Here is a 25,529-nt window from a genome sequence, read left to right on the forward strand (position 1 = left end):
TACTTCCTCACACAAGTCTCCTTCCCCAGCTCACTTACTCTCACCACTCTCTTCACCCCAACATTCTCTTCTTTTCTGAAAACCTCTATAAATCTTCACCATCGCCTCCACAAGATGATGATCAGAGACATCCCTCCAGTTGCACCTCTCAGCACATCAACATCCAAAAGTCTCTCTTTCGTGCGCCTATCAATTAACACATAATCCAATAACATTCTCTGGCCATCTCTCCTACTTACATATGTATACTTATGTATATCTCTTTTTAAACCAGGTATTCCCAATCACCAGTCCTTTTTCAGCACATAAATCTACAAGCTCTTCACCATTTCCATTTACAACACTGAACACCCCATGTACACCAATTATTCCCTCAACTGCCACATTACTCACCTTTGCATTCAAATCACCCATCACTATAACCTGGTCTCATGCATCAAAACTACTAACAGACTCACTCAGCTGCCCCCAAAATACTTGCCTCTCATTATCTTTCTTCTCATGCCCAGGTGCATAGGCACCAATAATCACCCATCTCTCTCCATCCACTTTCACTTTTACCCATATTAATCTAGATTTTACTTTCTTACACTCTATCACATACTCCCACCACTCCTGATTCAGGAGTAGTGCTACTCCTTCCCTTGCTCTTGTCCTCTCACCAATCCCTGACTTTACTCCTAAAACATTCCCAAACCACTCTTCCCCTTTACCGTTAAGTTTCGTTTCACTCAGAGGCAAAACATCCAGGTTCCTTTCCTCAAACATACAACCTATCTCTACTTTCTTCTCATCTTGGTTACATCCACACACATTTAGACACCCTAATCTGAGCCTTCAAGGAGGATGAGCACTCTCCGTGCGACTCCTTCTTCTGTTTCCCATTTTAGAAGGTTTAAATACAAGGAGGGGAGGGTTTCGTGTGACTCCTTCTTCTGTTTCCCCTTTTAGAAGGTTAAAATACAAGGAGGGGAGGGTTTCGAGCCCCCAGTCCCCTTTAGTTGCCTTCTACGACATGAGAGGAATGCATGGGAAGTATCCTTTCTCCCCTATCCCCAGGGATATATTTATATATATACATAAAAGGGAGAACAGAAGAAGGGGTCATGCGGGGAGTGCTCATCCTCCTCGAATGCTCAGATTGGGGTGTCTAAATGTGTGCATGTAACCAAGATGAGAAAAAAGGAGAAATAGGTAGTATGTTTGAGGAAAGGAGCCTGGATGTTTTGGTTCTGAGTGAAATGATGCTCAAGGGTAAAGAGGAAGAGTGTTTTGGGAATGTCTTGGGAGTAAAGTCAGGGGTTGGTGAGAGGACAAGAGCAAAGAAAGGAGTAGCACCACTCCTAAAGCAGTTGTAGCAGTACATGACAGAGTGTAAAAAAAGTAAACTCCTAGATTGATATTGGTAAAACTGAAAGTGGGTGGAGAGAGGTGGGTGATTATTGGTGCCTATGCACCTGGTTATAAGAAAGACCATGAGAGATAGGTGGTTTGGGAGCATCTGAGTGAGTGTGTTAGCAGCTTTGATGCAAGAGACAAGGTTATAGTGATGGGTGATTTGAATGCAAAGGTGAGTAAAGTGGTAGTTGAGAGTATAATTGGTGTAAATGGGGTGTTCAGTGTTGTAAATGGAAATGGTGAAGAGCTTGCAGAATTGTGTGCAGAAAAAAGGACTGGGGATTGGGAATACTTGGTTTAAAAAGAGAGATATACATAAGTATGCATATGTAAGTAGGAGATATCCCTGGGGATAGGGGAGAAAGAATACTTCCCACATATTCCCTGCGTGTCGTAGAAGGCGACTAAAAGGGGAGGGAGCAGGTGGCTGGAAATCCTTCCCTCTCATTTTTTTTTTAATCTTCCAAAAGAAGGAACAGAGAAGGGGGCCAGGAGAGGATATTCCCTCAAAGGCCCAGTCCTCTGTTCTTAACGCTACCTCGCTAACGCGGGAAATGGCAAATAGCAAGAGAGAAAAAAAAGAAGTAGGAGAGATGGTCAGAGGGAGTTATTGGATTACATGTTAATTGACAAGCGTGTGAAAGAGAGACTTTTGGATGTTAATGTGCTGAGAGGGGCAACTGGAGGGATGTCTGATTATTATCTAGTGGAGGCGAAGGTGAAGATATGGAAAGGTCTTCAGAAAAGAAGAGAGAATGTTGGGGTGAAGAGAGTGGTGAGAGTAAGTGAGCTTGGAAAGGGGACTTGTGTTAGGAAGTACCAAGAGAGATAGAGTGCAGAATGGAAAAAGGTGAGAGCAAATGATGTATGGGGAGTGAGGGAGGAATGGGATGTATTTTGGGAAGCAGTGATGGCTTGCCCAAAAGATGCTTGTGGCATGAGAAAGGTGGGAGGTAGGCAGATTAGAAAGGGTAGTGAGTGTTGGGATGAAGTAGTAAGATTTTTAGTGAAAGAGAAGAGAAAGGCATTTGGACAATTTTTGCAGGGAGGTAGTGCAAATGACTGGGAGATTTTATAAAAGAAAGAGGCAAGAGGACAAGAGAAAGGTGCAAGAGGTGAAAAAGAGGGCAAATGCGAGTTGGGCTGAGAGAGTATCATTAAATTTTAGGAAAAATAAAAAGATGTTTTGGGAGGAGGTAAATAAAGTGCGTAAGACAAGAGAACAAATGGGAACATCAGTGAAGGGGGCAAATGAGGAGGTAATAACAAGTAAAGATGAAGTGAGAGGGAGATGGAGTGAGTATTTTGAAGGTTTGCTGAATGAGTTTGATGACAGAGTGTCAGATATAGGTGTTTTGGTCGAAGTGGTGAGCGAAGTGAGAGGGTCACGGAGAATGATTTGGTAAAGAGAGAAGAGGTAGTAAAAGCTTTGCGGAAGATGAAAGCTGGCAAGGCGGCGGGTTTGGATGGTACTATAGTGGAATTCATTAAAAAAAAGTTGGTGAATGTGTTGTTGACTGGTTGATGAGAATATTCAAAGTATGTATGGTTCATGGTGAACAGCCAGAGGATTGGTGGAATGCATGAATAGTGCCACTGTACAAAGGCAAAGGGGATAAAGGTGTGTTCAAATTACAGAGGTACAAGTTTTTTGAGTATGCCTGGGAAATTATTGAGAGGATGAAGGCATGTACAGAGCATTAGACTGGGGAAGAGCAGTGTGGTTTCAGAAGTGTTAGAGGATGTGCATATCAGGTGTTTGCTTTGAATAATGCATGTAAGAAATACTTAGAAAAACAGATGGATCTGTATGCAGCATTTATGGATCTGGAGAAGGGATATGATAGAGTTGATAAAGATGCTCTGTGGAAGGTATTAAGAGTATATGGTGTGGGAGGTAAGTTGCTAGAAGCAGTGAAAAGCTTTTATCAAGGATGTAAGGCATGTGTACAAGTAGGAAGAGAGGAAAGTGATTGGTTCTCAATGAATGTCGGTTTGCGGCAGGGGTGCGTGATTCTCCATGGTAGTTTAATTTGTTTATGGATGGGGTTGATAGGGAGGTGAATGCAAGAGCTTTGGAGAGAGAGGCAAGTATGCAGTCTGTTCTGGATGAGAGGGCTTAGGAAGTGAGTCCGTTGTTGTTCGCTGATGATACAGCACTAGTGGCTGATTCGGGTGAGAAACTGCAGAAGCTGACAACTGAGTATGGTAAAGTGTGTGAAAGAAGAAAGCTGAGCGTAAATGTGAATAAGAGCAAGGTTATTAGGTTCAGTAGGGTTGAGGGACAAGTTAATTGGGAGGTAACTTTGAATGGAGAAAAACTGAAGGAAGTGAAGTGTTTTAGATATCTAGGAGAGGATTTAACAGTGGATGGAACCATGGAAGGGGAAGTGAGTCACAGGGTGGAGGAGGGGGCCAAGGTTCTGGGAGTGTTGAAGAATGTGTGGAAGACAAGAACGCTATCTCAGAGAGCAAAAATGGGTATGTCTGAAGGAACAGTGGTTCCAACAATGTTATATGTTTGCGAGACATGGGCTATAGATAGGGTTGTGCAGAGGATGGTGGATGTGTTGGAAATGAGATGCTTCAGGACAATATGTGGTGTGAGGTGGTTTGATCAAGTAAGTAATAATAGGGTAACAGAGATGTGTGGTAATAAAAAGAGTGTGGTTGAGAGAGCAGAAGAGGGTGTATTGAAATGGTATGGTCACATGGAGAGAATGAGTGAGAAAAGATTGACAAAGAGGATATATGTGTCAGAGGTGGAGGGAACAAGGAGAAGCAGGAGACCAAACATGGAGGTGGAAGGATGGAGTGAAAAAGACTGAGTATCCACGGCCTGATCATGCAGGAGGGTGAAAGGAGCACAAGGAATAGAGCAAATTGGAGCGATGTGGTATACCGGGATCAACATGCTATCAATGGATTGAACCACGGCATGTGAAGTGTCTGGGGTAAACCATGGAAAGTTTTGTGGGGCCTGGATGTGGAAAGGGAGCTGTTGTTTTGGTGTATTACACACGACAGCTAGAGACTAAGGGTGAACGAATGTGGCCTTTGTTGTCTTTTCCTAGTGCTACCTTATAGGTGCGTGGGAAGGGGGATGCCATTTCATGTGTGGTGGGGTGGTGACGGGAATGGATGAAGACAGCATGCATGAATATGTACAGATGTATATATCTATAAGTCTGTGTATGTATATGTATGTGTACATTGAAATGTATAGGTATGTATATGTGTGTGTTTTATGTATATACATGTGTATGCGGGTGGGTTGGGCCATTCTTTCGTCTGTTTCCTTGCGCTATCTCGCTAATGCAGGAGACAGTGACAAATTGCAGTTTACTGCAATTATGATTTAACGTTTTCAAGATGAGGCCAAACTCAAGTTGAGAGTTAAAATATGAGGACAACAATGGACAGAGCCATCCCTAAAAGTCTGTCATGCTCTGCAGTTGACAAAAGAAAAAAAAGAAGAAAAGCTTACATTACCAAAAATGCCAAAGTTTCCGTTAAGAACACTGAACTGTAAATGGGAATGAATATATCAATAAAAAGACAGGCATAACAATCAACTTTTGAAGATAACTACTAAAAACATGAAAATAACAGACTACAAACACTATTAAAGGTTTTACATTACGTAAACTTCATAATAAACCAAATGATACTTAACGTTAATATATAGTAATAAAGAGTATGGTATTACAGAGATTTAGATCACATCAAACAGTTTAAATCTGAAAGCTAGGTGATAAAAAAGGAAACAAAGAGCAAGCTTTGCCAAAAGAAAATTAGGAATCAGCATTAAAAGTATAGCAGACATATTTCTGCTTTTGTTGTATCCTATTAAGCATTAAAAGTATAGCAGACATATTTCTGCTTTTGTTGTATCCTATGTTATACAGGAAATCTAAAAGTCAAGAGACACAGGATACATTAATACACTAATTACTTGCCAATACAAAAGACAATTTCATAAGAAAGACACTTCATAAAACAATGAATGAATTGGTTGAACTGGTAGTGATTTTACATAAATAATATAATTACCATTTCTGTACGGAAGGTCATTTCTCTCTCTAAGTTGGAGAGATGAGAGAAGTGTCTGTCATTTTCAAACATGGTAGCTACATGGACACTGTGTACCACTCCAAAGCATATTGCTGAAATTGTATGAAACTAAATTAGCAAATCAACTGAAATAAGTAATGATGCATTACCATATTTCATGCATCAAAAATTATCATTTACTATTATATAACCTTAGGACCCCTTATATAGGGATTCTGCAGTTTTAAGGCTGCACTACATGGTGATGTACAAAAAATGGACTCCTTTGGAGTAAAGAAGATCTCAAAGATAGTGCGTTCCTCTCCAACCTTGTCACAGGAGACTTCTCACTAGTTAAGTAACCAACTGCAGGCAGAGTAACACTTTTCATATATATACATACTGAATATGTGCATATCACTAGCTCCCTACCAGAAACATTCAATATTTGCATAACCCAAATATACTTTCAATTCAACCTCAACACACCTAAAAAGGAAAGCAGCTATATGCTGTTCTGTGTATTTCTATACCAATTTAGTTTAATTTCATACTGTTGCACATAAGTCTATCCTTTTATATATGATTTTTTTCACATTCAGAGATGAACATGGAAGGGAACATCATGGATTACTGGTTAAATCAACATAAAGCCGTCCACCATATTCTCAACATTCATTTTAGATTTTTTTTTTTTTTTTTTTTTTTTTGCCGCTGTCTCCCGCATTTGCGAGGTAGCATTAAGAACAGAGGACTGGGACTCTGAGGGAATATCCTCACCTGGCCCCCTTCTCTGTTCCTTCTTTTGGAAAATTAAAAAAAAACAAGAGGGGAGGATTTCCAGCCCCCCGCTCCCTCCCCTTTTAGTCACCTTCTATGACACGCAGGGAATACGTGGGAAGTATTCTTTCTCCCCTGTCCCCAGGGATAGGGTATATATATTTTGGATAATATTCAATATTTCTTTCATTTTGGATACATATGCTAACTCAAGCCAAATCATGACTGCTCAATCATATTCAATGGAAGCACATGCTATTTCAAAAGAGAAAAAAAAAATATATGGCACTTATTAAAGCAAGATTTGGGATTAAATGATTTTCTCTTGTATTTTGTTGTCAAAATCATGATTTCATAAAATTAAGACAGTCACAAAAATTATGGAGAAAATGGGTGGCAGGTACTGAATAATTATCAAGTGAATAATTATCAACAATAGCAAGGCCAGCAAAACGTTCAACTTACACTCATTAAACAATATTCAAAAATATATCTTCTATATAGAGTATGTTTCCTACAAAGTTATCTAGATATAAAAATATGAAAAAAGATTGGAGATATCGAACCATCAAGTACAGAAATGTTAAAAAGCCTCTGGCAAAATATTGAACTTAAACTTAGTATTCAATATGGTAAACTGGATTCTCTACATATTTTTCCTAACTCATGAAATCATAATCATTTAGATACTACATTTACAAAAGTAACAGAAAATGGGTGGCAGAGATCAAACAATTAATCAAGCACAGAAGTGCTAGCCACTGTAAAGATGGAAGCACCTGCATCAAAAACTTCCACTTATACCTAATATAAATAGAGTAAATCTAATTTTCAAATATTTTTCCACAGTTTTCTTCATTAAGTTCTTTATAAGTCACAAACTTCAGAAACATTCAGATAATCAAGGATATAATGGAGAAAATAAAAAACAAAATAATGTAACAAGATGCCTTTCATCCACTGAGTCCCATATATTTATCAGTTTGTGAGAACTTAACCAGAAAATGTGGTGAGAGCCTGAAATGGGTTGCCTGCATCAACCCCTGAATTATCTGATTCACTGAACGTTGCCAAATCACTGGTAATAAAAACTCTATAAAGCCCTTCAGAGATTTGGAAGTAGAAGAAATACTAGCAAGGGTTTAGGCTTAAAATCTCCTTTGGCATTCCCTCCCAATATGATAGAGATATCAAGCAATCTTTGGCAGCCATGAAACCTTGAGCTGTCTTTTCTTCCTTGCAACGATTATCCTTTGATGTTTTCTCCAAAATAAGCCAGTCTCATCCACATTAAACATTTACTGATGTGTGTAAACTACTTCCATAATTTCTTTTCTAAGTACATACAAAAATATCTGAAAATATTAAAAAAAATTTCATTACGGGAAAAAATGTTTTATGGGGTAAATTACGAACAGTATGAAGTTGCTTCAACTGTCGCTAATCTGGAAGGCTTATTTGTCATTATCAAAACCTGTATCATAGTTTTCAAAGATAATAACTGTAAAACATGTGAAGCGTCTGGGGTAAACCATGGAAAGTTTTGTGGGGCCTGGATGTGGAAAGGGAGCTGTGGTTTCGGAGCATTATACATGACAGCTAGAGACTGAGTGTGAACGAATGTGGCTTTTGTTGTCTTTTCCTAGTGCTACCTTGCGCACATGCGAAGGGAGGGGGTTGTCATTTCATGTGTGGCGGGGTGGCGACGGGAATGAATAAGGGCAGACAGTATGAATTGTGTACATGTGTATATATGTATATGTCTGTGTGTGTGTATATAAATATGTATACATTGAGATGTATAGGTATGTATAGGTGCATGTGTGGACATGTATGTATATACATGTGTATGTGGATGGATTGGGCCATTCCTCGTCTGTTTCCTTGTGCTATCACACTAACGCAGGAGACAGCAGTTAAGTTTAATGAAAAAAATATTGTACTTAACTGCCATTTCCCAAGTAAGCGAGGTAGCACCAGGAAAAAATCGAAGACCCATCCACTAATATACATATATATGCATAAGCATGTACATATACATGCATGTATAAATATGTACACATTCATACAAATTCATACTTGCCTTTATCCATTCCCAGCACCCTCCCTCCCTACAGGAAACAGCAATGCCACCCTGTCCCACAAGAAACAGCAACACCTCCCCCTGCGTCAGCAAGGTAGAGCCAGGAAACATACAAAGAAAAGCCACATCCACTTGCATCCATTCTCTAGCTGTCATGTGTAATGCAGCAAAACCACAGCTCCCTATCCACATCCACGAGTGTGTGTGTGTTTTTCTTTCTTTCATATTTGTTCTTTTCCTATGTTAGCAAGGTAGCACCAAGAAGAGACATAGAAAAGGCTTCATTCATTCACATCCATTCTCTAGTTGTCATGTGTAATGCAACAAAATCACAGCCTGCTACCCACAACCAGGCCCCAGAGACCTTTCCATGGTTTCCTCTAGCTGCTTCATACATGTTGTTCATTCCAATGACAGCATGTTGACCCTTATATACAACATCATTCCAACTCACTTTATCCTTTGCATACCATTGGCTCTCCTGCATGTTCAGGCCCCAGCCTCACAATTCTATGTCTTTTCACTCTATCCTCCCATCTCCAATATTGTTCTCTTTTCCTTATCCCCTCCACTTGCTGCATTTCTGATGTTCTGAGACGTCCCTTATGCATGACCATGATGTGCAGTGTAGGTGATGCTAATTATTGAAGTTGGAGCATCAGATGGATTAATGCTTTATAATGATTAGGCATTTGACAATGTGGGAAAAGGTATAATGGTGGTCCTGGGTTAGGGTTAATGTCACTGGCTTGCCGTGCCTTGCTACATGGGAGATGATGACCACCATTTTCCAGTTGTGAAAAAAATGTGTGTGAGCACGTAAAACATGTAGATATGACCTTTAGCTCAGCACAGCGGCCAAGAACAAGTAATATCCTCACAATCACATCCTAACTACCCAAGTAACAACATGAATAACACAGCACTACATTATTCAACTGGAATAATGGCTTACCCAAAATAGAATGTTTGCATCTCCACAAAAATTTTTGATCACTATATACCCCAGACAGACATGGACCAAGCTCATACCCTCCAGTGCACAATAAATTCACCACTCTTGCAGCGTGCATTTAAAAAAAACACCCTCCGCTTGCCCTGCCTAGGCAGTCTCACCCTGACAAGACATCAGCCATTCTAGGCATCACATACAACACTCGCATGACATTCACGCCCTACACCAATAACATAAAAAAGCAAAGCAGCACACAAACTATTGCCCTCAGAACTCTAACTAGAACAAGATTTTGACAAGGAAAAACAATCCTTCAACGTCCTACACAAAGATTGCATCTGCTTCACTTTAAACTATGCCTCATTTGCCTGGTCTTCCACCTACACAAAGAAAATGCAACAAAAATTCTAATCACACAAAATAAAGCACTCAGAACAATCACTGGCTGTCACCCATCTCATTCACAATGAAAGAAAGATCTTACCAACACAAATCCTCCTCAAAATGCTTAGCACTCAGTTCTATGCAACCCCTCCCAATCCCAACCACTCTATAATCAACCATAAACCACAAAGTAGAAACAAAAACCCTACTCCTACATCACACTTCAGTAACCTTTACTCACATATCCCGCCATCCCCAACAGATACATCACTAAAAAAACACATGCACAGTGAAATAACTTAAGACAAACTAAAGAACTGGCCTCCAAACTCAAGTTTAAAACTCCAACCCATCAGACATATACCCATCATTATACAATACAGTTGGCAATACAGTTGCTCTGCTCTGCATATTTTTGTGGATTTTCTCCACAGTGAGGGTGAATGTTACCTTAATAGTTTCAAGCCAAGATACTGAATGCTTGGTGAACATACAGAAATGAAAATTGGTCCACAGAAGTGGTGAAATATTGGTATCTACGAATATCTTATATCAGCTATGGAGTCCAGTTACTTTGCAGTGTATAAGTGCTGTCACCTGGTGCCATGAATATAAAAAGTAAAGCAGTGAGACAGTGACTCAACATAATAAGCATATGTGACATATACTATGAACTTAAGTACATACTGTATGTGTGAAAATACTGCAAGCTCCTGTAAGTGGTTATCATCAATTAGGAGTGACATCTGGCCACCTCCTTACAGGATACAATGTATTCATTTGTTATCAAAACTCTTCTAGAGTTGTAAGAAAATGCATATCACAGCACCATTGATAATGTTGTGGATTAGTTGAAGTCCAAGATTGCATCATTATGGTCAACAATGTTTGGAATTTACTCAAGCTAAAACTTTTTAACTTGAGGTAGAAATAATGACTTCTCAGAAAGATAAAGGTGAATCCTTGTTTGAGATAGCCAAGGCTTGCATCAACAAGCTAGGGAAATGCTGCAACTACTGAGAAGACTACAGTCATTGAAACAATCTCTGTGGTGTAGAGGAAAGAGCTGGCATGGAGATCTGGTAGCAGACTGTGTTACTGGTGTCCTCCCTGTTGCTGGATAAGCTGAAGCTGCCTGCTATGGCCCTGAACTGAGCACACCTTGTGGGATAGTCTCTTGATCATCATCCTTGGCCCATTGTTGTTCACTCTGAATGCTACTATGACTGCAATGCAGTGATGAGGAATGCAAAGAAACTATGAGGAACTGGAGTCTACAACAACAAAGACCTGTGTCCAGCATCATAGGTCTTGAACATGTTCAATTCAGTTGGCCCCATTGAAACCAGCCTGAAGTGAAAGGTAAGTTGTGTCTTTTAAATATACTAAGCTGACAATCAAGAAGAATGTCATCAATCAACACTCCTTTGGTGTCCTTAGCAATGCAAGTATAGGTGGGCCTCCTGCTGGTGGGTCAACTGAGTGTGCTGCTGCCACAGACTGTGGGCTGTTGATAGGGCAATGGGGGAGAGGAATACTGCAGGTGTGCCACATGCAGGTGCTGCTGGTGGATATACCACGTGCAGGTGATGTTGGTGGGTCAACTGCAATGGGTGCCACTAATGGGGCTGGCCACAGGTAATGCAAGAAGGGTGAGTGAGGTTACAGACCGTGCAGGAGTTGGTGAGGATGTGGATGTTGTCAGGATCCAAGAAGTACCACACCAAACGCCCTTCCAACCGGACCCAGTGAGCCGGGACCCTCTTCGCAGTCTTGTAACAGGAAAAACCTTTTGAGATCGTAAGATAACGTAATGATACTCTGTGTTTATTTTCACTTATAACAAGTACTCTACGAAGTCAAGATAATGAATTTAGTTTCATCCTGCCATTTGATTCATTAATCAATGAAGATTTAATAAATGTTCTTAACTCTCTTTGTTATGATTTAGATCCTGGTTCACAATAATTCTTAAACATCTTAAATTTTGTTAGAGCACACAAAACAGGGAAGCCAGCTGTGTTGATATCACAAAGTCTTTTTGCAATTTAGAGAAATACAGTAATTAAATAATGATGAAATTAATATCTGTAAGGGTTTAGTGTATGCCAGTTTGTCAAAACCAGTGGAACCTAAATGCCCTCAAAGATTTATAAGAGCTATTAACATCTTAAAAAAAAGACAATGATATACATATTATTAAAGCAGATAAGGCTAACACTAACACTGCTGTGATTATGGACAAAAGTAATTATTCATGTAAAATGAATGATCTTTTACATAATGACACAATATATTTTAAGCTCGGTAAGAATCCCCTAAAAGCATTTAATTCCTATTTCAATAAATAACTGAAGTTGTTAAAAGGTAATGGTTCTCTTATCCTAAGTTTGTCATCTTTGTGTCCTTCATCGCCATATATGTATGGACTTACCAAAACACATAAACAAAATTTTCCAGCAAGACCTATAGTGAGTTCAGTAGGTTCCATCACATATAAATTGTCAAATGGTTAGTTTCTTTATTAATCCCTTTAGTGGGTAAGATATCAAATTCTAATATTAAGAACAATGTAGATTTAGTTAACAGGCTTAACAATATCAATGTTAATTTTTATTTCAAACTAGTTAGCTTTGATCTTTCCTCACTTTTCACAAACGTTCCAGTAGATGACCTTTTAGAATATTTATTTGATGTCTTGGATGATATTCATTTACCTGTTTCAAAGTATGTTTTCACTGAACTGATAAAATTGTGTATAAAAAAATGTGTATTTAATTCAATGGAGATTATTATGCTCAAAAATTTGGTATGGCAATGGGTAACCCTCTTTCACCTGTACTAAGTAATCTTTATATGGAATTTTTTAACCTCTCTCACCTGTACTAAGTAATCTTTATATGGAATTTTTGAAACAAAATTACTAAAAGGATATCTTACCTTCTAATGCAATTTGGTTTAAATATGTAGATGATGTTCTTTGTCTTTGGCCAACAAATGAAAATTTACAAATATTTCTCCCCTTACTTAACAATCTAATACCTTCCATCATATTTACTGTAGAAAATGAAAATTATGGTGTTACCATTTTTAGATTGCAAAATCCATAAGCAAGGAAACAAGTTTAAGTTTAGCATATACAGAAAACCTACCAATGTATGCTCATATATCCATTATTACTCATCTCAACATGACGAGTAAAATCATTATCATTTCAATCTATGTTCCTAAGGGCATTATGTATTTGCAGTCCAGAGTATATTGATGATGAGTTTGAGAAGATATGTTTTATTGGATCTAAGTTAAAGTATCCTAGATCTTTCATTGATAAATCCCTTAAGTTAGCGAAGAAATCATTTTATAGAGTTGAGCCCAAACCTCCCATTGACACCAAGAATCTATTAGTTCTCCCTTTTAATAATAATTCTACTTTATTTCCCATGTTGCTTAAATCCTTTATGTAAATGTTGCCTTCAGCAACAATAATACTATAAAGAATATCTTAATCAGGAATTCACCAAAAAATTTTCTTGGGTGCATCTATAAAGTGCCATGTAGAAATTGTGATAAGAATTATACTGAACAGACTGGTAAAGATCTTTCTGTTAGAATCAAGCAACATAATTATAGTATAAGAATGGGACAAGATTCAAATTCCTTGTTTAATCATGTTAAAAACTATGATCATTGTACTGACTGGCTTAATGCCATCTCAGTTATTAACTCTAACTCTATTACCACGAGAAATATCATTGATTCTTCAATCAAATACTATCAAATACACAAAAAATTTTAATCTTAATATTAGTGATGGTCTATACAAATTGGATAACTTTATTCTTGATAAGATGTGTAATATAATAAGTTATGATACGCTTGTTGTCTGTCTTGGACAATTGCATGTTTACCAAATGGCGTCCTAACTACGTCTCGTGGTTGTATATCAACTGACTGTTATATTTCTCTCTTGTGTCTCCCCTGATGATGTGATTATTACATGAAAGTGCACTTGGGAACTTATTGTGTTTCATTTTCACCGTGGACTATTAGGAATATACTTGATCACGCGCAAAATTGTGATCCTTTCCAATATTTTTTTTTTTCTTGCTTTGTCGCTGTCTCCCGCGTTTGCGAGGTAGCGCAAGGAAACAGACAAAAGAAATGGCCCAACCCACCCCCATACACATGTATATACATACGTCCACACACGCAAATATACATACCTACACAGCTTTCCATGGTTTACCCCAGACGCTTCACATGCCCTGATTCAACCCACTGACAGCACATCAACCCCGGTATGCCACATCGATCCAATTCACTCTATTCCTTGCCCTCCTTTCACCCTCCTGCATGTTCAGGCCCCGATCACACAAAATCTTTTTCACTCCATCTTTCCACCTCCAATTTGGCCTCCCACTTCTCGTTCCCTCCACCTCCGACACATATATCCTCTTGGTCAATCTTTCCTCACTCATTCTCTCCATGTGCCCAAACCATTTCAAAACACCCTCTTCTGCTCTCTCAACCACGCTCTTTTTATTTCCACACATCTCTCTTACCCTTACGTTACTTACTCGATCAAACCACCTCACACCACACATTATCCTCAAACATCTCATTTCCAGCACATCCATCCTCCTGCGCACAACTCTATCCATAGCCCATGCCTCGCAACCATACAACATTGTTGGAACCACTATTCCTTCAAACATACCCATTTTTGCTTTCCGAGATAATGTTCTCGACTTCCACACATTCTTTAAGGCTCCCAGGATTTTCGCCCCCTCCCCCACCCTATGATCCACTTCCGCTTCCATGGTTCCATCCGCTCCCAGATATCTAAAACACTTTACTTCCTCCAGTTTTTCTCCATTCAAACTTAACTCCCAATTGACTTGACCCTCAACCCTAAACTAATAAAACTTTCCTTTCTGTTAGATCATACACATCATTATAGTATCGATAAAAAACCTTTTCACTGTTAAACATGACTTGTCCTCCCAAGCCTTTAGTATTCTTAATCCTTACACAGAGCAATTCTATCAATCTTCAATCAATATACCTTCCAATCCATAAATTGTAATCTAAATCATTTGATTTCTAAAAATGGATTTTCTCTGATACATTTCTTCAAAGAAAAGTATGATCGCACTTCTCTTGACCAATTGCTGACCACACGGGCTCCTAACTAGTCTCTGTACAATGCTGTTAATTTCCTCTCTTGTGCTACCCTCCATCGATGTGATTATACATGGAAGTCACTTGAATTATTGTGTTTCATTTTCACGTGGATATTAGGATATATACTTGATCAGCGCAAAATTGTGATCTTCCAATATTTTTTTTTTTTGCTTTGTCGCTGTCTCCCGCGTTTTGCGAGGTAGTGCAAGGAAACAGACAAAGAAATGGCCCAACCCACCCCTACATGTATAACTACGTCCACCTGCAAATATAATACCTCACACTTCTGGTTTACCGGCTTACAGCACTGATCAACCCACTGACAGCACATCAACCGGTATCCACATCGATCCAATTCACTCTATTCCTTGCCCTCCTTTCACCCTCCTGCATGTTCAGGCCCCGATCACACAAAATCTTTTTCACTCCATCTTTCCACCTCCAATTTGGTCTCCCACTTCTCGTTCCCTCCATCTCCGACACATATATCCTCTTGGTCAATCTTTCCTCACTCATTCTCTCCATGTGCCAAACCATTTCAAAACACCCTCTTCTGCTCTCTCAACCACGCTCTTTTTATTTCCACACATCTCTCTTACCCTTACGTTACTTACTCGATCAAACCACCTCACACCACACATTATCCTCAAACATCTCATTTCCAGCACATCCATCCTCCTGCACACAACTCTATCCATAGCCCACTGCCTCGCAACCATACAACATTGTTCTAATAACCTTGCTCTTATTCACATTTACTCTTAACTTTCTTCTTTCACACACTTTACCAAACTCAGTCACCAGCTTCTGCAGTTTCTCACATGAATCAGCCACCAGCGCTGTATCATCAGCGAACTACAACTGACTCACTTCCCAAGCTCTCTCATCCCAATAGACTTCATACTTGCCCCCTCTTTCCAAAACTCTTGCATTCACCTCCCTAACAACCCCATCCATAAACAAATTAAACAACCATGGAGACATCACACACCCCCTGCCGCAAACCAACATTCACTGAGAACCAATCACTTTCCTCTCCTCCTACACGTACACATGCCTTACATCCTCGATAAAAACTTTTCACTGCTTCTAACAACTTGCCTCCCACACCATATATTCTTAATACCTTCCACAGAGCATCTCTATCAACTCTATCATATGCCTTCTCCAGATCCATAAATGCTACATACAAATCCATTTGCTTTTCTAAGTATTTCTCACATACATTCTTCAAAGCAAACACCTGATCCACACATCCTCTACCACTTCTGAAACCACACTGCTCCTCCCCAATCTGATGCTCTGTACATGCCTTCACCCTCTCAATCAATACCCTCCCACATAATTTACCAGGAATACTCAACAATATATATATATATATATATATATATATATATATATATATATATATATATATACATATTTTTTTTTTGCTTTGTCGCTGTCTCCCGCGTTTGCGAGGTAGTGCAAGGAAACAGACGAAAGAAATGGCCCAACCCACCCCCATACACATGCCTTGATTTAATCCACTGACAGCACGTCAACCCCGGTATACCACATCGCTCCAATTCACTCTATTCTTTGCCCTCCTTTCACCCTCCTGCATGTTCAGGCCCCGATCACACAAAATCTTTTTCACTCCATCTTTCCACCTCCAATTTGGTCTCCCTCTTCTCCTCGTTCCCTCCATCTCCGACACATATATCCTCTTGGTCAATCTTTCCTCACTCATTCTCTCCATGTGACCAAACCATTTCAAAACACCCTCTTCTGCTCTCTCAACCACGCTCTTTTTATTTCCACACATCTCTCTTACCCTTACGTTACTAACTCGATCAAACCACCTCAGACCACACATTGTCCTCAAACATCTCATTTCCAGCACATCCATCCTCCTGCACACAACTCTATCCATAGTCCACACCTCGCAACCATACAACATTGTTGGAACCACTATTCCTTCAAACATACCCATTTTTGCTTTCTGAGATAATGTTCTCGACTTCCACACATTCTTCAAGGCTCCCAGAATTTTCGCCCCCTCCCCCACCCTATGATCCACTTCCACTTCCATGGTTCCATCCGCTGCCAGATCCACTCCCAGATATCTAAAACACTTCACTTCCTCCAGTTTTTCTCCATTCAGACTCACCTCCCAATTGAATTGACCCTCAACCCTACTGTACCTAATAACCTTGCTCTTATTCACATTTACTCTTAACTTTCTTCTTTCACACACTTTACCAAACTCAGTCACCAGCTTCTGCAGTTTCTCACATGAATCAGCCACCAGTGCTGTATCATCAGCGAACACCAACTGACTCACTTCCCAAGCTCTCTCATCCCCAACAGACTTCATACTTGCCCCCTCTTTCCAAAACTCTTGCATTCACCTCCCTAACAACCCCATCCATAAACAAATTAAACAACCATGGAGACATCACACACCCCTGCCGCAAACCTACATTCACTGAGAACCAATCACTTTCCTCTCTTCCTACACGTACACATGCCTTACATCCTCGATAAAAACTTTTCAATGCTTCTAACAACTTGCCTCCCACACCATATATTCTTAATACCTTCCACAGAGCATCTCTATCAACTCTATCATATGCCTTCTCCAGATATATATATATATATATATATATATATTCATCCCTGGGGATAGGGGAGAAAGAATACTTCCCACGTATTCCCTGCGTGTCGTAGAAGGCGACTAAAAGGGGAGGGAGCGGGGGGCTGGAAATCCTCCCCTCTCAATTTTATTTAATTTTCCAAAAGAAGGAACAGAGAAGGGGGCCAGGTGAGGATATCCCCTCAATGGCCCTGCCCAGTTCTCTGTTCTTAACACTACCTCCCTAACACGGGAAATGGCGAATAGTTTGGAAAAAAAAAAAAAAAAAAAAATATATATATATATATATATATATATATATATATATATATATATATATATCCCTAGGGATAGGGGAGAAAGAATACTTCCCCCATATTCCCTGTATGTCGTAGAAGGCATCTAAAAGGGGAGGGAGCGGGGGCTGGGAATCCTCCCCTCGAGTTTTTTTTAAATTTTCCAAAAGAAGGAATAGAGAAGGGGGCCAGGTGAGGATATTCCCTCAAAGGCCCAGTCCTCTGTTCTTAATGCTACCTCACTAACGTAGGAAATGGCGAATAGTTTGAAAGAAAAAAAAGAAAAATATATATATATCCCTGGGGATAGGGGAGAAAGAATACTTCCCACGCATTCCTCATGTGTTGTAGAAAGTGACTAAAGGGGACAAGAGCGGGGGGGCTAGAAACCCTCCCCTCCTTGTATTTTAACTTTCTAAAAGGGGTACAGAAGAAGGAGTCACGCGGGGAGTGCTCATCCTCCTCAAAGGCTCAGATTGGGGTGTCTAAATGTGTGTGGATGTAACCAAGATGAGAAAAAAGGAGACACAGGTAGTATGTTTGAGGAAAGGAACCTGAATGTTTTGGCTCTAAGTGAAATGAAGCTCAAGGGTAAAGGGGAAGAGTGGTTTGGGAATGTCTTGGGAGTAAAGTCAGAGGTTAGTGAGAGGACAAGAGCAAGGGAAGGAGTAGCACTACTCCTGAAACAGGGGTGGTGGGAGTATGTGATAGTGTAAGAAAGTAAACTCTAGACTGATATGGGTAAAAGTGAAAGTGGAGGGAGAGAGATGAATGATTATTGGTGCATATGCACCTGGGCATAAGAATGATCATGACAGGCAAGTGTTTTGGGAGCAGCTGAGTGAGTGTGTTAGTAGTTTTGATGCACGAGACTGCGTTACAGTGATGGGTGATTTGAATGCAAAGGTGAGTAATGTGGCAGTTGAGGGAGTAATTGGTGTACATGGGGTGTTCAGTGTTATAAATGGAAATGGTGAAGAGCTTGTAGATTTATGTGCTGAAAAAGGACTGGTGATTGGGAGTACCTGGTTTAAAAAGAGATATACATAAGTATACGTATGTAAGTGGAGCTGTGGTTTCGGTGCATTATTACATGACAGCTAGAGACTGAGTGTGAACGAATGGGGCCTTTGGTATATTTTCCTAGCACTACCTCGCACACATGAGGGGGGAGGGGGTTGTTATTCCATGTGTGGCGAGGTGGCGATGGGAACAAATAAAGGCAGACAGTATGAATTATGTACATGTGTATATATGTATATGTCTGTGTGTGTATATATATGTGTGCATTGAGATGTATAGGTATGTATATTTGCGTGTGTGGACGTGTATGTATATACATGTGTATGTGGGCGGGTTGGGCCATTCTTTCGTCTGTTTCCTTGCGCTACCTCGCTAACGCGGGAGACAGCGACAAAGCAAAATAAATAAATGAATAAATAAATATATACATATGTAAGTAGGAGAGTTGGCCAGGGAGCATTATTGGATTGCGTGTTAATTGACAGATGCGCGAATGAGAAACTTTTGGAGGTTAATGTGTTGAGAGGTGCAATTGGAGGGATGTCTGATCATAATCTTGTGGAGGTGAAGGTGAAGATATGTAGAGATTTTCAGAAAAGAAGAGAGAAGGTTGGGGTGACGAGAGTGGTGAGAGTAAGTGAGCTTGGGAAGGAAACTTATGAGGAAGTACCTAAAGAGACTGAGTACAGAATGGAAAAAGGTGAGGACAAAGGAGGTAAGGGGAGTGGGGGAGGAATGGGATGTATTTAGGGAAGCAGTGATGACTTGCGCAAAAGATGCTTGTAGCATGAGAAGCGTGGGAGGTGGGCAGATTAGAAAGGGTAGTGAGTGGTGGGATGAAGAAGTAAGATTATTAGTGAAAGAGAAGAGAGAGGCATTTGGACGGTTTTTGCAGGGAAATAATGCAAATGAGTGGGAAATGTATAAAAGAAAGAGGCAGGAGGTCAAGAGAAAGGTGCAAGAGGTGAAAAAGGTGATAGATGGGGTGAGAGAGTATCATCAAATCTTAGGAAGAATAAAAAGATGTTTTGGAAGGAGGTAAATAAAGTGCATAAGACAAGGGAACAAATTGGAACATCAGTGAAGGGGGCTTATGGGGAGGTGATAACAAGTAGTAGTGATGTGAGGAGATGGAGTGATTATTTTGAAGCTTTGTTGAATGCGTTTGATGATAGAGTGGCAGATATAGGGTATTTTGGTTGAGGTGGTGTGCAAAGTGAGAGGGTTATGGAGAATGATTTGGTAAACAGAGATGAGGTAGTAAAAGCTTTGCAGAAGATGAAAGCCGGCAAGGCAGCAGGTTTGGATGGTATTGCAGTGGTATTTATTAAAAAAGGGGGTGACTGTATTGTTGACTGGTTGGTAAGGTTATTTAATGTATGTATGACTCATGGTGAGGTGCCTGAGGACTGGCGGAATGCTTGCATAGTGCCATTGTACAAAGGCAAAGGGGATAAAAGTGAGTGCTCAAATTACAGAGGTATAAGTTTGTTGAATATTCCTGGGAAATTATATGGGAGGGTATTGATTGAGAGAGTGAAGGCATGTACAGAGCATCAGATTGGGGAAGAGCAGTGTGGTTTCAGAAGTGGTACAGGATGTGTGGATCAGGTGTTTGCTTTGAAGAATGTATGTGAGAAATAAAAAAGGCATATGATAGAGTTGATAGAGATGCTCTGTGGAAGGTATTAAGAATATATGGTGTGGGAGGCAAGTTGTTAGAAGCAGTGAAAACTTTTTATCAAGGATGAAAGGCATGTGTACATGTAGGAAGAGAGGAAAGTGATTGGTTCTCAGTGAATGTTGGTTTGCGGCAGGGGTGCGTGATGTCTCCATAGTTGTTTAATTTGTCTATGGATGGGGCTATTAGGAAGGTGAATGCAAGAGTTTTGGAAAGAGGGGCAAGTATGCAGTCTGTCTGTGCATGAGAGAGCTTGGGAAGTGAGTCAATTGTTGTTTGCTGATGATACAGCGCTGGTGGCTGATTCATGTGAGAAACTGCAGAAGCTGGTGACTGAGTTTGGTAAAGTGTGTGAAAGAAGAAAGCTGAGAGTAAATGTGAATAAGAGCAAGGTTATTAGGTACAGTAGGGTTGAGGGACAAATCAACTAGGAGATAAATTTGAATGGAGAAAAACTGGATGAAGTGAAGTTTTTGACATCTGGGAGTGGATTTGGCAGTGGATGGAACCATAGAAGCAGAAGTGAATCATAGGGTGGGGGAGGGGGCAAAAGTTCTGGGAGCGTTGAAAAATGTGTGGTTGCGAGGCTTGGGCTGTAGATAGATTTGTGCAGAGGAGCGGGGATGTTCTGGAAATGAGATGTCTGAGGACAATATGTGGTGTGAGGTGGTTGGATCAAGTAAGTAATGAAAGGGTAAGAGAGATGTGTGGTAATAGAAAGAGTGAGGTTGAGAGAGTAGAAGAGGGTGTTTTGAAATGGTTTGGCCACATGGAGAGAGTGAGTGAGGAAAGATTAACAAAGAGGATATATGTGTCAGAGGTGGAGGGAACGAGAAGTGGGAGACCAAATTGGAAGTGGAAGGATGGAGTGAAAAAGATTTTGAGTGATCGGGGCCTAACCATGCAGGAGGGTGAAAGACATGCAAGGAATAGAGTGAACTGGAAAGATGTAGTATACTGGGGTCAACGTGCTGTCAATGGATTGAACCAGGGCATGTGAAGCATCTGGGATAAACCATGGAAAGTTTTGTGGGGCCTAGACATGGAAAGGGAGTTGTGATTTCGGTGCATTACACATGACAGCTAGAGACTGAGTGTGAACGAATGTGGCCTTTGTTTTCTTTTCCTAGTAATACCTCGCGCGTATGCGGGGGAAGGGGGTGCCATTTCATGTGTGGTGAGGTGGCAACGGAAATGGCTGAGGGCAGCAAGTATGAATATGTGCATATGTATATATCTATTTGTCTGTGTATGTATATGCATGTATACATTGAAATGTATAGGTATGTATATGAGCGTGTGTGGGCGAGTATGTATATACATGTGTATGTGGGTGGGTTGGTCCATTCTTTCCTCTGTTTCCTTGCGCTACCTAGCTAACGCAGGAGACAGTGACATAGTATACTAATAATAATAATAATACAAATGCATAAAACCACAAGGAAAATTTAACAATGAGTTCCCAAATGCACTTTCATGTAATGATCACATCCTTGGGAGATGAAATGAAGAGATAAAAGATGTAGCAGTGAATGAAACCATGGAAGTGGAAGTGTCACAGGGAGGGGGAAAGGGCGAAGGTTCTGGGAGTGATGAAGTGTGTGTAAAAAGAGAGAACGTTATCTCAGAGAGCAAAAATAGTTATGTTTGAAGGAATAGTAGTTCCAACAGTATTATATATGGTTGTGAGGCATGTACTATAGACAGGGTTGTACTGAGGAGGGACAATGTGTTGGAAATGAAATGTCTGAGGACAATATGTGGCATGAAAGGGTTTGATCGAGTAATTAATGAAAGTGTAAGAGGTAATAAATAGCATGGTTGAGAGAGCAGAAGAGGGTGTGTTGAAATGGTTTGGCCATACAGAAAGAATGAGAGGAAAGGTTGACAAAGGGGATATATGTGTCAGAGGTGGAGGGAACAAGGAGAAGCAGGAGACCAAACTGGAGGTGGAGGGATAGAGCAAAAAAGATTATGGTACTCAAAATTTCTATGGGCACACCAAAGAATGTGTTCCAAAAATTATACACAATTTGGGCATGCATTTCTAAAAAAGTTTGCTGACCCTGCTGTATGGGATATCTGATGTAACTTCACACCAATAAGACTGCCTCTTTCACTCTAATTTGTAGTCTACCAATTTGATATGTTAATCTACCCCAACACTTGGCTTTCTATTGTGTATACTGACAGTGACTAATATATTTCAACTATACTATATAATACAATGAATTAATTAAGAAAAATCTTCAAGCAACTAGGGAGGTTAGGTGAGGTCTTCATAAATTCTATTGATTTTTGATGTTTCACATAACTTTATGTTTATCAACACCATCTTTCTTACCACTACCACTTTATCAAATATCAGAGAATAAACTGCAATGCTCTGAATCATGCTCTGCAACTCTACCACCACACTTGAACTAACACTACAGCTCTCGAAACACTATACTAGCACTGCAACACAAAATCACTCGATATCTATAGCCAGTTTCAACAAGTGTAAATTGATAAATCGCCAAGTTCAATAAACCTTCTGCAATATTTCATTAGTATCCAAAGAGAAAATGGTAAAGCATTAAAACTGACACATTTCCATATATGGAACTGGGTATCTTTATGATAAATTTAACACCTTAATTTTCTGGAATTCTCTCATTTCATACAGATGGAATACCAACATTTTAAAGGTCTGGAAAAACCAAAATAGGATTCCGAATCTGCTTCCTAGCAAAAAATAATGTCAGATAATTATTTGCTATTACTGATGATTTTTACTTTATATATAACCATTATGAAATGTTAATGAATGATCACATAATTTAAGTTTCAGTATGGAACAAGGCTGTTAAGGTTGCCATTATAATAGTTTTGAAGTGTGGCAACTATTTGAGGACCAGGTCCTTCCTACTGGCACAGGTTTCTTGGTAGTTACCAAGTTGTACTGTGAAATATTCAAATAAAAAAATGCTCCATTTCCAGTGTAACATGGCACATCTAGAGAAAAAAATGGTTTCATCAGTCACACTTCAATATAGAAAAATTGTATAGACAATAGTGCAAAGAGTAATATGATTTCTTCCCTTCTATACAGGTTTCAATAAGTTTATGAATTGATTTACAAATAAAATGAAGCTGTACAGAGTCTGCACAAGCACCGGGTGAACATTCGATCTCAGCTGTTTGTAGGATGGTCATTTGCAAATAACAACAAGACCCATAGATGTCACTCTTCTCCTTGATACACTTTGATGACAGTGGCACTCATCAATTCTTTCCACACTAAACATAGAATACGAAGCGATTTTATCCCACAATTTCCTCTTTATTCAAAGTCCAGCCCACTTCATGAGAATGTCAACTTGAGAGGGTAAGAGGTAAAAACCCTCACTCTAAATCAACTATAAGTGTCATATAACATACTGATAATTTACATTCTTTCAACGCCATAAGTCCACTGCAAAACAGAATCCCTCAATACCCAAAGCTAATGGTGACACAGACCTATAGTAAACTTTTGTTCTGATCTCTAACATGATGACTCAAGCACAGATTTTCATATGTCCTTTATCAACAAATATATCTTTAACTAATGATAAATGGAAGATAAGATCAGACTGTCATGGTCGATGAAGTCTGATGGAACTGACAAATGAAATATTGTAATATGAGCATACATATTGCTGGAATGAGTTGTATGTGATATATCAACCTTAATTTTACTGACAATATATTCAATAGCAATAATGCCAACAGATAATGGACAGAAGTGCTTCCAGCAGCCCACAGGACAAGGTATAAAGAGAGCAATCCAGAGATCCTTCAGCCTGACCTCAGCCTGAGGTGCTGGAGGAGGAGGAGGTGTGGTTACTGGCCTGGGTTGCTCCCTCAACACTTGTCATGTACACCAACTGTCTCCTAGGGCGCCAGTAGCACCCTGACTCATGTTTTATGACCTATAAATGAGTTGTATTTAACAATGCTAGTCAATACCACCAATTAAGCAATGTACCAATTAAACATTATTGGTAGTTATCATCAAACAAGCAGAACCCCAACCACAGAGTATCAACTGCTGTAAGCAAATAAGTCATTAATACTATTTCCTATAATGTTAGTCTTTGCAACTGTTCTACATTCTTACGTATTTCTAAGCATGAGAAATCATCCATAAAATGAGTGTCAGCTCTCCAGTCCCTGAGGACAGAGTACATGTACATAACACGGTTAATGACTCTCATCTTACCACACACTAAGACAACGACTAATGATGGAGGTTTATCTTCTTCTTGTCTGGTTTGCTTGCTGTGGTTGTTATCCTTTGGTGAATTCGCATGTTTCTTGTTTTTTGAGCCTCTGTCTTCCTCGACGTACCTTCTGTGCTTTGCGGCCATCATGAGTTACAGAGAATGGGAACTATTTTCTACATTAACCACACCTTCACCACTGCTCAATATACCTCACATTATCACTACTAAGTAAGGTTTGTTATGAGGCGTCGGAAAAGATTGAAATGTTGTTGAACGTACATGTTCTTGCACGTTACTGATGACGGTACCACTGACTGGGTTATCAATAGTTTAATACCCAACACAAGAATGGTGTACACACATACACACACACACACACCGCACGGACACACTCACATTAGCAATTCAGTTGAGGTTACGAGAACACGGCCGATAAAATAATATCGTTCTTTTCTGAATAAAAATATCTTGGAATGAGGAGGATGATACAATGATAATAGAATATTATAAAAACACAAATGCTGACGGAGACAGATATTGAAACTTAATGTATGTTATTTTGCCAAGATTACTAAAAGATTATCTTATGTTGGATTCTAGATCAAAGTGCGACCAAGGCTGATTTAAGGTCGTATTCTCTAAGTTATCAAGTTCAATGTTCAGTGATAAAAGCTAGATACTATAAATCAATTTAAAGGTTTAATTAAGCACTAAAAATGCTCACTCCAATATTCATCACACGTGAAATTGCAAACAAACATTTCCATGTATAAGAGCTTGTGATAAGTGCATAGTCAAATCTAGTCATTACCTTAAACGCCAAAA

The 25,529-nt window shown here is 39.6% G+C and overlaps 1 protein-coding gene across 2 annotated transcripts in view; it reads right to left on the reverse strand.

Moving 5' to 3' along the window:
- The window catches only part of LOC139749601 (protein C-mannosyl-transferase DPY19L1-like), a 49,526-nt gene extending 24,434 nt beyond the window's left edge, over positions 1-25,092 (reverse strand). Inside the window, exons 1-2 of one of the 2 annotated variants that reach the window (XM_071663714.1) lie at positions 24,701-25,092; positions 5,452-5,564 (exon numbers count right to left, since the gene is read on the reverse strand). In XM_071663714.1, the coding sequence (XP_071519815.1) occupies positions 5,452-5,564; positions 24,701-24,851 (264 nt within the window). In that variant the 5' untranslated portion in view covers positions 24,852-25,092. Of the gene's footprint in view, positions 1-5,451; positions 5,565-11,323; positions 11,433-24,700 lie in introns of those variants that run through there. The other variant, XM_071663723.1, reaches the window with a different exon arrangement.
- Between the last annotated feature and the right edge of the window lie 437 nt (positions 25,093-25,529).

Source organism: Panulirus ornatus, chromosome 1 (genome assembly GCF_036320965.1).
Source record: "Panulirus ornatus isolate Po-2019 chromosome 1, ASM3632096v1, whole genome shotgun sequence".
Lineage (NCBI taxonomy): Eukaryota > Metazoa > Arthropoda > Malacostraca > Decapoda > Palinuridae > Panulirus > Panulirus ornatus.